General features: G+C 46.8%; 1 protein-coding gene across 1 annotated transcript in view; it reads right to left on the reverse strand.

Annotated features, from left to right (window-relative positions):
- cacna2d3a (calcium channel, voltage-dependent, alpha 2/delta subunit 3a) overlaps window positions 1-12,854 on the reverse strand; it is a 452,439-nt gene extending 439,585 nt beyond the window's left edge. The window contains exons 1-2 of the mRNA XM_065006038.1: window positions 11,964-12,854; window positions 10,817-10,898 (exon numbers count right to left, since the gene is read on the reverse strand). Coding sequence (XP_064862110.1) covers window positions 10,817-10,898; window positions 11,964-12,091 — 210 coding nt within the window. The 5' untranslated portion in view covers window positions 12,092-12,854. The remainder of the gene's footprint in view (window positions 1-10,816; window positions 10,899-11,963) is intronic.
- Window positions 12,855-13,103: the final 249 nt, after the last annotated feature.

The following is a 13,103-nucleotide window of genomic DNA, read 5'->3' on the forward strand; positions in this document are numbered from 1 at the left end:
AGTCACACCCTGGCCTAACCAGAATAAAAGACTCTCTATGGCCAGGACGTGACAGTACCCCCACCCCCCACCCCCCCCAAAGGTGTGGACTCCGGCCGCAAAACCTGACTCTATAGGGGAGGGTCCGGGAGGGCATCTACTTCGGAGGTGGACCAGGGACCGTCGCTGGAGGCTCCGGGCCGCTGATCAATGCTGGAGGCTTCGTGCCATGAATCATCACTGGAGGCTTCGGGCCATGGATCATCACTGGAGGCTTGGTTCTTGGAGCAGGCACCGGATACACTGGGGCGTGGAGGTCTCGAGCGTAGACCTGTCCTGGCTGGATGGTTAGCTTTGCCCGGGAAATGCGGCGCGCTGGCACAGGACGCACTGGGCTGTGCAGACGCACAGGAGACACAGTGTGCAGAGCCGGCGCAGGATACCCTGGGCCGAAGAGAGAGGTCAGGCGCGCTGAGCCGGCACCATCCGTCCTGGCTGGATGCCCACTCTAGCCCGTCCAGGAGCTGGAATGTAGCGCACCAGGCTGTGAACGCGCACCGGAGACACCGTGCGCTCCACCACATAACACGGTGCCTGACCAGTACCACGCTCCCTACGGTAAGCACCAGGAGTTGACTCAGGTCTCCAACCTGACTCAGCCCATCTCCTCATGTGACCCCCAAAAAAAGAGAAATTGGGGCGCTGCCTCTCGCTGTGCCAACTCCTCGTACTGTCGCCACTCTGCTTTCGCCGCCTCTATCTCCTCCCTTGGACGCCAATACTCTCCAGCCTTTTCCCAGGGTCCCTTGCCTTCCAAGATCTCCTCCCATGTCCATTCCTCCAGAAAACGCTGCTCTTCCCGGCCGCTTGGTCCGTTTGTGGTGGGTAGTTCTGAGAATGGAGAATAAAAGCCTCTCTATGGCCAGGGCATGACAGGGAGACACAGAGAGAGAGCAAGTAGGGTAGAGAGACAGAGACACTGGAGGAGAAAGAAGGAGAGAAACAGAGACACATAGGAGGAGAAAGAAGGAGAGGAAAAGAGACACACAGGAGGAGAAAGAAGGAGAGGAACAGAGACACACAGGAGGAGAAAGGAGGAGAGAAACAGAGACACATAGGAGGAGAAAGAAAGAGAGGAACAGAGACACACAGGAGGAGAAAGGAGGAGAAGAACAGAGACACACAGGAGGAGAAAGGAGGAGAGGAACAGAGACACACAGGAGGAGAAAGGAGGAGAGAAACAGAGACACACAGGAGGAGAAAGGAGGAGAGAAACAGAGACACACAGGAGGAGAAAGGAGGAGAGAGACAGAGACACACAGGAGGAGAAAGGAGGAGAGAGACAGACACACAGGAGGAGAAAGGAGGAGAGAAACAGAGACACATAGGAGAAGAAAGGATGAGAGAGACAGAGACACACAGGAGGAGAAAGGAGGAGAGAGACAGAGACACACAGGAGGAGAAAGGAGGAGAGAGACAGAAACACAGGAGGAGAAAGAAGGAGAGGAACAGAGACACATAGGAGGAGAAAGGAGGAGAGAGACAGAAACACAGAAGGAGAAAGGAGGAGAGAAACAGAGACACAGGAGGAGAAAGAAGGAGAGAAACAGAGACATAGGAGGAGAAAGGAGGAGAGGAACAGAGACACATAGGAGGAGAAAGAATGAGAGAGACAGACACACAGGGGGAGAAAGAAGGAGAGAGACAGAGACACATAGGAGGAGAAAGGAGGAGAGAGAAAAAGAATGGGAGACTCTGTAAAAAGGAGAGAGACGGACAGAGGGGGAAGAGACAGAGGAAGAGGTGGGTGAGAAAGTGGAGAAGTTTTAATAAGAGTCCAGGAGACATTAGGAGAGAAAGAGAGAGAGAGAGAGAGGGGGATAGAGAGAGAGGGGGAAGAGGAGAGAAAGAGAGAGAGAGAGAGAGAGAGAGAGAGAGAGAGAGAGAGAGAGAGAGAGGAGAGAGAGAGAGAGAGAAAAGGGAGAGAGAGAAAGAGAGAGAAAAAGGGAGGGGGAGAGAAAGGGAGAGAAAGGGAGAGAGAGAGAAAGAGAGGAGAGAGAGAGAGAGTGAGAGAGAGATGGAGAGAGAGAGAGGGAGAGAGAGAGAGAGAGGGAGAGAGAGAAAGAGAGAGAGAGAGAGAGAAAGGGAGAGAGAAAGAGAGAGAGAGAGAGAGAGAGAGAGAGAGAGAGGAGAGAGAGAGGAGAGAGAAAGAGAGAGAGAGAGAGAGAGAGAGAGAGAGAGAGAGAGAGAGAGAGAGAGAGAGAGAGAGAGAGAGAGAGAGAAAGGGAGAGAGAGAAAGAGAGATAGGTTGACAGACCTCAGTTCTGCCCCCCTGTGCTGAGTGGTAGGAAACACAGCAGCACATTGAGACAGCGCAACCCAGCAGTTTGAGAACCTTGGCGATACCTCTGCCTTGGAGACCATGTCTTTTCTATAGGGCTCAGAACTGTAATGTCAGAGCACATTCTACAGGTCCTTCTGCTCAGAGAAGACATTAGAATATATATATATATATATATAATATATTCTAACGTATTGGTGTACAACACCAGCGGTCGGAAAATTATAGCTTGAATACCATTCTCATGAGACAAGCATTTAGGACAGTAAACCCATTATGTTTCATCCATAGTGACCACATCCTTAAGATGAAAATTCTCATTCAAAAAGTCTAAAATGATCAATTGGGGTAAAAGCATGAAAAACAAGTAAATATATCTGTTTCCATCAGCGCAAGATCTCTTTTTAAAACCAATTCATTCACACAATTCATTCCAGTCATTGTCAATCTCTCATGTAATTAATCTGAATTCACAAAGAGGAAATATATCAGTCATTACCCCTCTAAAATGTGTCACATAGTCAAGCTCTTAGATCCTGTAGCAGAAATATATACTCATTACAGAAACAGGGGAAAATACCATTAAATGGCTTCGATTTTATCAAGACAGAATTACTGTTGATGTTAAGTAAGTGAGATTTGAAAGGGTCCATTTTGAAGTGTATTAAATGTTCAAAACAAACATCGAGAAGATATTTTGAACTGATATTAGAATGATGTGTTGAACACCAGTGGAATGATGCTGGTAACCTAGTGGTTAGGAGGGTTGTGCCAGTAACCAAAATGTTGCTGGTTTGACTCCCTGAGCCGACCAGGTGAAACATCTTTCAACGTGCCCTTGAGCAAGGCACTTAACCCTACCTACTCCTGTAAGTTGCTCTGGATAAGAGTGTCTGCTAAATGATCAAAATGTCAAAAGCTTTGTGTAAATATTAGAGGTTCTTAAAAGGGAAATATTTTGACAAATATATTATGACTTGCAGTGAGCGTGTGAATTTGTCCAGACAAATATGAAAGGGATATTGATTGGGCAATAATAATAATAAATAATCTTTATTGAAATGATGTACATCTAATTTTGTATAAATGATTCATTTGTATTTTCTATCAATGGTGCAGGATGGATAAAATACATCAGTAATGTGTTATTACATGTTCCTGTCCTCTATACTACAACCTCTTGACTGAGCTGAATGACACAGCAGAGCAGACACAAGGCACACACATACAGAGAGACACACACACATACAGAGAGACACACACACACACATACAGAGAGAGAGACACACACACATACAGAGAGAGAGACACACACACATACAGAGAGACACACACACACACACATACAGAGAGAGACACACACACACACATACAGAGAGACACACACACGCACATACAGAGAGACATACACACACATACAGAGAGACACACACACACATACAGAGAGAGAGACACACACACATACAGAGAGAGAGACACACACACATACAGAGAGAGAGAGAGACACACACACATACAGAGAGAGAGACACACACACATACAGAGAGAGAGACACACACACATACAGAGAGAGAGACACACACACATACAGAGAGAGAGACACACACACATACAGAGAGAGAGACACACACACATACAGAGAGAGAGACACACACACATACAGAGAGAGAGAGACACACACACATACAGAGAGAGAGACACACACACATACAGAGAGAGAGAGACACACACACATACAGAGAGAGAGACACACACACATACAGAGAGAGAGACACACACACATACAGAGAGAGAGACACACACACATACAGAGAGAGACACACACACATACAGAGACAGAGACACGGCAGACTCGTAAACATCGACAGGAAACAGAGCAGAGGATGATGGGACGGTGTAATGACGCGTGACGAGAAAGGGCTGGTATCGATTTGCCGGACCGGACGGTGAGTTGAGGAGGGCTGTGTGTGTGTGTGTGTGTGTGTGTGTGTGTGTGTGTGTGTGTGTGTGTGTGTGTGTGTGTGTGTGTGTGTGTGCGTGTGTGAGTGCGTGCGTGCGTGCGTGCGTGCGTGCGTGCGTGCGTGCGTGCGTGCGTGCGTGCGTGCGTGCGTGAGTGCGTGCGTGCGTGCGTGCGTGCGTGCGTGCACTCCAGGGATTTATGAGATCTAAGTTTACCTGATGGTCTGAATTAGGCAGTGGTCAGATAAGGTAAAAATGTATCTCTCTCTCTCTCTCTCTTTCTCTCTCTCTGCCTCTCTCTCTTTCTCTCTCTCTGCCTCTCTCTCTTTCTCTCTCTCTGTCTCTCTCTCTCTCTCTCTCTCTGCCTCTCTCTCTTTCTCTCTCTACCTCTCTCTCTCTCTGCCTCTCTCTCTTTCTCTCTCTCTGCCTGTCTCTCTTTCTCTCTCTCTGCCTCTCTCTTTCTCTCTCTCTGCCTCTCTCTCTTTCTCTCTCTCTGCCTGTCTCTCCCTTTCTCTCTCTGCCTCTCTCTCTTTCTCTCTCTCTGCCTCTCTCTCTGTCTCTCTCTCTGCCTCTCTCTCTCTCTCTCTCTCTCTCTCTCTGTCTCTCTCTCTGCCTCTCTCTCTCTCTCTCTCTCTCTCTCTGCCTCTCTCTCTTCTCTCTCTCTACCTCTCTCTCTCTCTGCCTCTCTCTCTTTCTCTCTCTCTGCCTCTCTCTCTTTCTCTCTCTCTGCCTCGCTCTCTTTCTCTCTCTCTGCCGGGCATAGCTACTTACTCCATCCAGACATACACAGCAGCAGACTGAATAAGAATAGAAATCTGCAAAAAAAGAAACTTCTTCTCACTGCGTTTATTTTCAGCAAACTTAACATGTGTAAGTATTTGTATGAACATAACAAGATTCAACAACTGAGACATAAACTGAACAGGTTCCACAGACATGTGACTAAAATAAATGGAATAATGTGTCCCTGAACAAAGGGGGGTCAAAAACAAAAGTAACAGTCAGTATCTGGTTTGGCCACCAGCTGCATTAAGAACTGCAGTGCATCTCCTCCTCATGGACTGCACCAGATTTGCCAGTTGTTGCTGTGAGGCACCTGCAAGTTCCCGGACATTTCTGGGGGGAATGGCCCTAGCCCTCACCCTCCGATCCAACAGGTCCCAGACCTGCTTAATGGGATTGAGATCCGGGCTATTCGCTGGCCATGGCAGAACACTGACATTCCTGTCTTGCAGGAAATCATGCACAGAACGAGCAGTATGGCTGGTGGCATTGTCAAGCTAGAGGGTCATGTCAGGATGAGCCTGCAGGAAGGGTACCACATGAGGGAGGAGAATGTCTTCCCTGTAACGCACAACGTTGAGATTGCCTGCAATGACAACAAGCTCAGTCCAATGATGCTGTGACACACCGCCCCAGACCATGACTGACCCTCTACCTCCAAATCGATCCCGCTCCAGAGTACAGGCCTCGGTATAACGTTCATTCCTTTGACGATAAACCCAAATTCGACCATCACCTCTGGTGAGACAAAACCGCGACTCGTCAGTGAAGAGCACTTTTTGCCAGTCCTGTCTGGTCCAGCGACGGTGGGTTTGTGCACGTAGGTGACGTTGTTGCCGGTGATGTCTGGTGAGGACCTGCCTTACAACAGGCCTACAAGCCCTCAGTCCAGCCTCTCTCAGCCTATTGTGGACAGTCTGAGCACTGATGGAGGGATTGTGCGTTCCTGGTGTTTCTTTTTTTGCTGAGTTTATATACACACACACAGACACACAGATACACACACACAGACACACACAACACACTGACTATGACTATTTCAGTTTTTTTTTTACATTTTCAAATAAATGCTTTGTCATTATGGGGTACAGTGTGTAGCTAGATGAGAAAAAACGATTTAATCAATTTTAGAATAAGGCTGTAAGGTAACAAAATGTTAGAATAAGGCTGTAAGGTAACAAAATGTGGATAAAGTCAAGGGGTCTAATATACTTTCCGAACGCCCTGGAATAGTCCAAGATACTGCTCCCGGATATCCCTGTGTTTCTTTAAAAACATCAGCAGGAGGGGAACACACACAAAGCCATCACAGCTCCTTGCGTTCAATGAAACATGAAATTAAAGTTTTGTACAGAATAATACCACAGAGCCACACACACAACTAATTTAACTGAAGTTAGGGAGATGTTTCTACGTGTGTTTAATGTACATGCATGCAGTGTGTGTGTGTGTGTGTGCGTGTGCGCTTGTTCGGTATCTTAACTACAGCTCATTTGCATAAAGGGCTGAAAATGAATGGATATTGATCAGAGAGCTCGTGCTCTCCTTTACACACACACACACACACACACACACACACACACAAACGCACACACACACACATGCACACACACGCAAACACACATGCACACACCACACACATGCACACACGCACACACACACACACACGCACACACACACACACATACACACATGTGTGTGCGTGTGTGCATGTGTGTGTGCATGTGTGTTTGCGTGTGTGTGCATGTGTGTGTGTGTGTGCGTTTGTGTGTGTGTGTGTGTGTGTGTGTGTGTGTGTGTGTGTGTGTGTGTGTGTGTGTGTGTGTGTGTGTGTGTAAAGGAGAGCACGAGCTCTCTGATCAATATCCATTCATTTTCAGCCCTTTATGCAAATGAGCTGTAGTTAAGATACCGAACAAGCGCACACGCACACACACACACACACACACACTCACACACTAGCACACACACAGTCAAAAAGCTCTTTCTCTGCATTGTCCTCAGTGATCCCTGCGATTGTTTAACCTTGAAATAGGAGACGTTTTCGATGGCGGAGGAAGTGTGGTGAGGGATGGGAGAGGAGAGGACTAGGCTTGGGGGTGAGGAAGGGGGTGAGGGAGGGATGGGAGAGGAGAGGACTAGGCTTGGGGGTGAGGAAGGGGGTGAGGTGAGGGGATCTGGAAGGGGTGAGGAAGGACTGAGGGGGGTGAAGAAGGGGGAGGAGAGGGTGAGAGAAAGGTGAAGAGAAATATGAGTAGGTGAAGTGGGTAAGCGGGTTGAAGGGGGTGAAGGGGATGAGGATTGAAGGGGGTGAGGTGGATTTGTGTTTAAGAGAGATTGGCTGAAAGTGAATGAAAATCAAAGCAAAAGGGGTAATAGGTGAGATGGTCAAGAGACGGAGAGAGGATAAATAGAGGCAGAATATGCCACAACAGTCTCTCTCCCTCTCTCTCTCTCTCTCTCTCTCTCTCTCTCTCTCTCTCTCTCTCGCTCTCTCTCTCTCTCTCTCATGGGAGACATGACAACATTTGCATTTTAGGAGTGACCCATGCCAAGCCACTCAGGATCACAATGTCCTTCAAGATCATCCCATTGTCCATGTTAAACAGTTAACTTACACAACACATTCAGTAACTGTCTTCTCTGTATGACAGTATTGCAAAACAGAAATTAGTTCAATTAATTTAGTAGTTGCAAATAAGACATTTAGATAATAAAGAACATTTCAAAAGACATGCTTGTATGTGTATATGTTCAGTTCTGATGTACGAGAGACAGACTGAGTTCATCTGTTCACTGCCCAGGGGAAACACAGAGCTTTATCTCTCTCTCTTTCTCTCTCTCTCTCATCTTCCTCTTTCTCTCGCTCTTTCTCAGTCTCTCTCTCTCTATAGAGATAGCTCTAGTCGTCGTTTTGTAACGGTTAAAAAACAATTACTCTTATTACCTCCCCTAAACCCCTGGACTAAATCAGCCAATCTGACACAACTCAGATTGTGTGCGTGTGCGTGCGTGCATCTGTGTGTGTGTGTGTGTGTCATTTTCCAAGAAGCCAAATGGAGGTGAAAAGACGTACTTTCAGAGAAAAGGTCTCCAGTCTTTTCTTAGCACAATTAACCCCCTGTCCCTTATTTACATTGAGTTACGCAGGAGGGGAAATCTTCAGTTTAGGGGGCTGGGAAGTGGGGGAGGGTTTTTATCCTATCAAATAACACTGCTCTCCTATCAGGGGGGGATGTAATCCATCTTTTTGTGTGTGTGTGTGTGTGTGTGTGTGTGTGTGTGTGTGTGTGTGTGTGTGTGTGTGTGTGTGTGTGTGTGTGTGTGTGTGTGTGTGTGTGTGTGTGTGTGTGTGTGTGTGTGTGTGTGTGTGTGTGTGTGTGTGTGTACCAGAGGTGAAAGTACAGGAGTAGGTTATGAAACAGAGCCAAGTCTCAGATATCAGTTGTGACACAAAATATCAGTGTGCTGAAGGTTTGGTAGTTCACATCAGTACTCCCTCATCATCCAGCTCTGGGAGACTGCGCAGGTTGGCTAACTCACCCATCGAGTGTAGCCTACATCAGCCATGTTAGCATCAGGCTAGCTGAATCACCCATTGACCCTACATTAGCCACATTAGCATTAGGCTAGCTACAATGTCACCCAGCCCTGGGTGAACTATAGCATAAGGCTAGGTCCTCATGCACTGACCTTGCATTAGCAACATCTGTATTATGCTAGCTATCACATCCATTAACCCTATATTAACCAAATTAGCATTCCACTACGCACTGCAAAGCAATGCCACAACGTTTGAGTGGTGGAGGAGGGGGTGTGGATTGCAGGGGGGGGGGGGGGGGTGAAACGTTTTGTTGCTTAGCAATAAAAGATAATGTTTTGCTAAGTGTGCTTGTAAGTGTGTGTGCCTCTGTGTGTGTGTTGCTACTGCTTCCACTACACAGTACTAGAGAAAAGAACACCCATTAACAAACCTCACATACAGGCTTTTAAATATGTGGCCGACTCTCTATAGGGGTTCAAACTCACATTTAAGCCACTCTGTTTCCGAAAAAAAAAGAAAGCCTTTTACATGATTGCCCCTTAATGTTCCAGTTGCATTTCAACAGATTTTCCTTCGACAAACGGAATGTTGTTCAACAACGATTTCCCTCTTCTCTTCTCCCTCTTCTCCCTCTCCCTCTTTTCCCTCTCCCTCTTCTCCCTCTCCCTCTTCTCCCTCTCCCTCTTCTCTTCTCCCTCTCCCTCTTCTCCCTCTCCCTCTTTTCCCTCTCCCTCTTCTCCCTCTCCCTCTTCTCCCTCTTCCCTTTTCCCTCTCCCTCTCCCTCTTCTCCCTCTCCCTCTTCTCCTTCTCCCCTTCTCGCTCCCTCTCCCTCTTCTCTTCTCCCTCTTCTCTTCTCCTCTTCTCCCTCTCCCCCTTTTCCCTCTCCCTCTCCCTCTTCTCCCTCTCCCTCTTCTCTTCTCCCTCTCCCTCTTTTCCCTCTCCCTCTCCCTCTTCTCCCTCTCCCTCTTCTCCCTCTCCCTCTCCTCTTCTCCCTCTCCCTCTTCTCTTCTCCCTCTCCCTCTTTTCCCTCTCCCTCTTCTCCCTCTTTCTCCCTCTCCCTCTTCTCTTCTCCCTCTTCTCCCTCCCTCTTTTCTCCCTCTCCCTCTTCTCCCTCTCCCTCTCCCTTCTCCCTCCCTCTTCTCCCTCTCCCTCTTATCCCTCTCCCTCTTCTCCCTCTCCCTCTTCTCTTCTCCCTCTCCCTCTTTTCCCTCTCCCTCTCTCCTCTTCTCCCTCTCCCTCTTCTCCCTCTCCCTCTCCCTCTTCTCCCTCCCTCTTCTCTTCTCCCTCTCCCTCTTTCCCTCTCCCTCTTCTCCCTCTTCCTCTTCTCCCTCTCCCTCTCTCTTCTCTCTTCTCCCTCTCCCTCTTTTCTCCCTCTCCCTCTCTCCCTCTCCCTCTCCCTCTTCTCCCTCTCCCTCTTCTCCCTCTCCCTCTTATCCCTCTCCCTCTTCTCCCTCCCCCTCTTCTCTTCTCCCTCTTCTCCCTCTCCCTCTTCTCCCTCTCCTTCCTTCAAAGACCTTATTTTAACCGTACAACATGACGATCGTACAGAGGCCATATGTTTCAGTCCACCAGACATACACAAAATCAAACAGTGATAACATCACAAATATGTACCATGTACAATATATCAGCCTTTATGTCGGCCTTCACATAGGCCTTCACATAGGTCTTCACATAGGTCTTCACATAGGCCTTCACATCTGTATCCGACAATATGGATTGAAAACAAGATAAATCAGTCGATTAAAAGACAATATTCTAATCTATCGTATTAAATCATCAGCAAAATAATCGGGTGTGTGCAAGGTGTGAGCTAGCAAGAGGTTGAAAGTGAAAATGTATGGAACATTTACAAAATATCTCCAGAATTACTGCAAAGCAGTGGTTTTTTTCAACATTATTTTCTGCGCAAGGGGTGTTATAAAATTGTTATTTTCAGATAAAATTTTAATTGTATTTTGTTGTCAACAACTAGTGAATAGTCATCAAATGTGGAAAAAATGGACAGTCTATAGAACATGTATGGCTGTGGACCCAGAACTACCCAGTAAAACATATTTTACCATATTCTGTTAAATGTACAGCTTTTAGAAATACCTTTGTATTTCATGATATCTGACCTCTTTTGTGTACATTATATTTGTAATTTTGTGTGGACTACATTACAGGTTTGTGACGTGATAGATTCTCCAGAGCAGAGCAGAGCCTACCTTCTGCAGTAGCTGGGAACCAGAGTACTTGGCTGAGATGGACTTGATCTCTCCTCCGAACGCTGAGGCCCACAACTTCACCCTGTACGGAGAACACAGACAGGAGAGCACACTGGTCAGGAATGGACGCACACGCGCACGCGCACGCGCACGCACAGCTACAGTGTATTTAAGCTACTGTGAATCAGCTTGCTCTTCATGGTCTTTGGTGTTTACAGGCCAGGTCTCTTTGTGCAGGCACTGCAGTTTCTTTATAAACATACACTTTGTGACAAATGTATTTGTGAAATGCTCAACACAACAAGATAAATGTTGATTGACCAATACTGACTTGTCTGAAGGTACTAGAAATAATAAAACCCCAGAATGTTTGTTATCAATCCAATATGATGTAATTCACAGAGGGGCAGCTGGTATTCTGGTGGGTAAGAGCGTTGGGCCAGTAACCGAATGGTCAAATCCCTGAGTCAACTAGGTGACAAATCTGGCAATGTACCCTTGAGCAAGGCACCTAACCCTAATTGCTCCTTTAAGTTGCTCTGGATAAAAGCTTCTACTAAATGTAGACAGAGGAAAGCACCAGGTGAGAACACATCTGAGGAGAACAGCATGATCTGGTCTTACATGGGTTTGGTTAGAGAGGCTTATTGCACACTTGACAGCATCAAGCATAAGGTATGTAGTCTAGTTTTTGTAAGAATAAAAAAAAGCAGGTGGTATCACGAACAAAAACTGTATTTTTAGGTTCTAAAAAACGTTTACATTCATTAATAGCTTGTCACTGTATAATACAATTGAATTTATTACATATTGACATACTGTAAACTAAAAATACTAATATATATATTTTGAGTGCAGAGTGCGACTTCCACTGGAGTCGCATATCATTTGAATCCCTATCTGGACCAGACCGAACCCCGCGAAGTGCCTCAGTCAGTAGCCCACCGTAAGCCTACCAAATAAACTTTGTTGCTGAGGTTGGAAATACACAGCTATGAAATATATTCACCCATTATTACACATAATAACAATACAATTTGATCAACTAAAAATAAAAAGTATTTTATAGGCTGCTATTTGTATTGTGAAAGTGACCGTTATTGACAGCTTTGTGACAGTTTGACATTGATTTCAGTAGGATACTCACACGGAGAGAGGGATGCTGCCTTGGTGCGACCCGACCACACCGACAACCCTCGTGCCAAGACATATCCACACTAGGAGCAGACACACACTCCACACACGAGAACACATCGAGTTCAGATCCCCCGGCATCTTCACACTCCTCCCTCAGTGCCCACTAGGAGTTGGGGCTTTCAGCTACGAGTGTGCGTTTCTGTGCGCTGCGTCTCCCGGAGAGCCAAGTAGCAAAATTCTTTAACCCAAATTACTGGTCCAATCAATGTTTTAATAAATCATGGTAAATGTTTTAATTCAGTGTGTCCATTCTCTCCAATGTGACAACGCGGACACGGCGCGACAGTGTTTTTGTCGGAGTCGGTCTTTTCTGGGTTTGCTGCTGTGTGATGTCCTGAGCGCAGCGATTTCTCTCCTGCCGACTGAACAGGCAGTAACCGCTCTGCTGCGCGATTGAGCTCGAGTCGACTCCCGCTGTAAGCAAAGTCTGTTAAACCGCCTCGGTGACCTACTGCAACCGCGAGCTGCCCTTCCGCAGCCAGAGAGTGGAGTGAGGAGTAGAGAGAAATAATAAAAGATTACGGAGAGGGAAGAGACTGAAGGGGACCATAAAATGATGCGGGAGGAGCACGCCTATTGAATGATGTGCCGAGGCTCTTCTCTTCGAGGATACTGAGGAGGATGCTGTTTCTTCGAGGATACTGAGGGGAATGTTGTTATTGCTGTGGTTCCCGAATGACAACATATACTATATATACAAAAGCATGTGGACACCCCTTCAAATGAGTGGATCCCGCTATTTCAGCCACACCCGTTGCTGACAGGTGTATAAAATCGAGCACACAGCCATTCAATCTCCATAGACAAACATTGGCAACAGAATGGCCAGACTGAAGAGCTCAGTGACTTTCAACCTGGCACTGTCATAGGATGCCACCTTTCCAACAAGTAATTTTGTCAAATGTCTACCCTGCTATAGCTGCACATTCAACTGTAACTGCTGTTATTGTGAAGTGGAAACTTAGGAGCAACAACGGCTCAGCCACAAAATGGTAAGCCACACAAGCTCACAGAACGGGACCACCGAGTGCTGAAGTGCTTTGCGTGTAAAAATCGTCTGTCCTCGGTTGCAACACTCACTACCAAGTGT

Source organism: Oncorhynchus nerka, linkage group LG20 (assembly GCF_034236695.1).
Source record: "Oncorhynchus nerka isolate Pitt River linkage group LG20, Oner_Uvic_2.0, whole genome shotgun sequence".
Classification (NCBI taxonomy): domain Eukaryota; kingdom Metazoa; phylum Chordata; class Actinopteri; order Salmoniformes; family Salmonidae; genus Oncorhynchus; species Oncorhynchus nerka.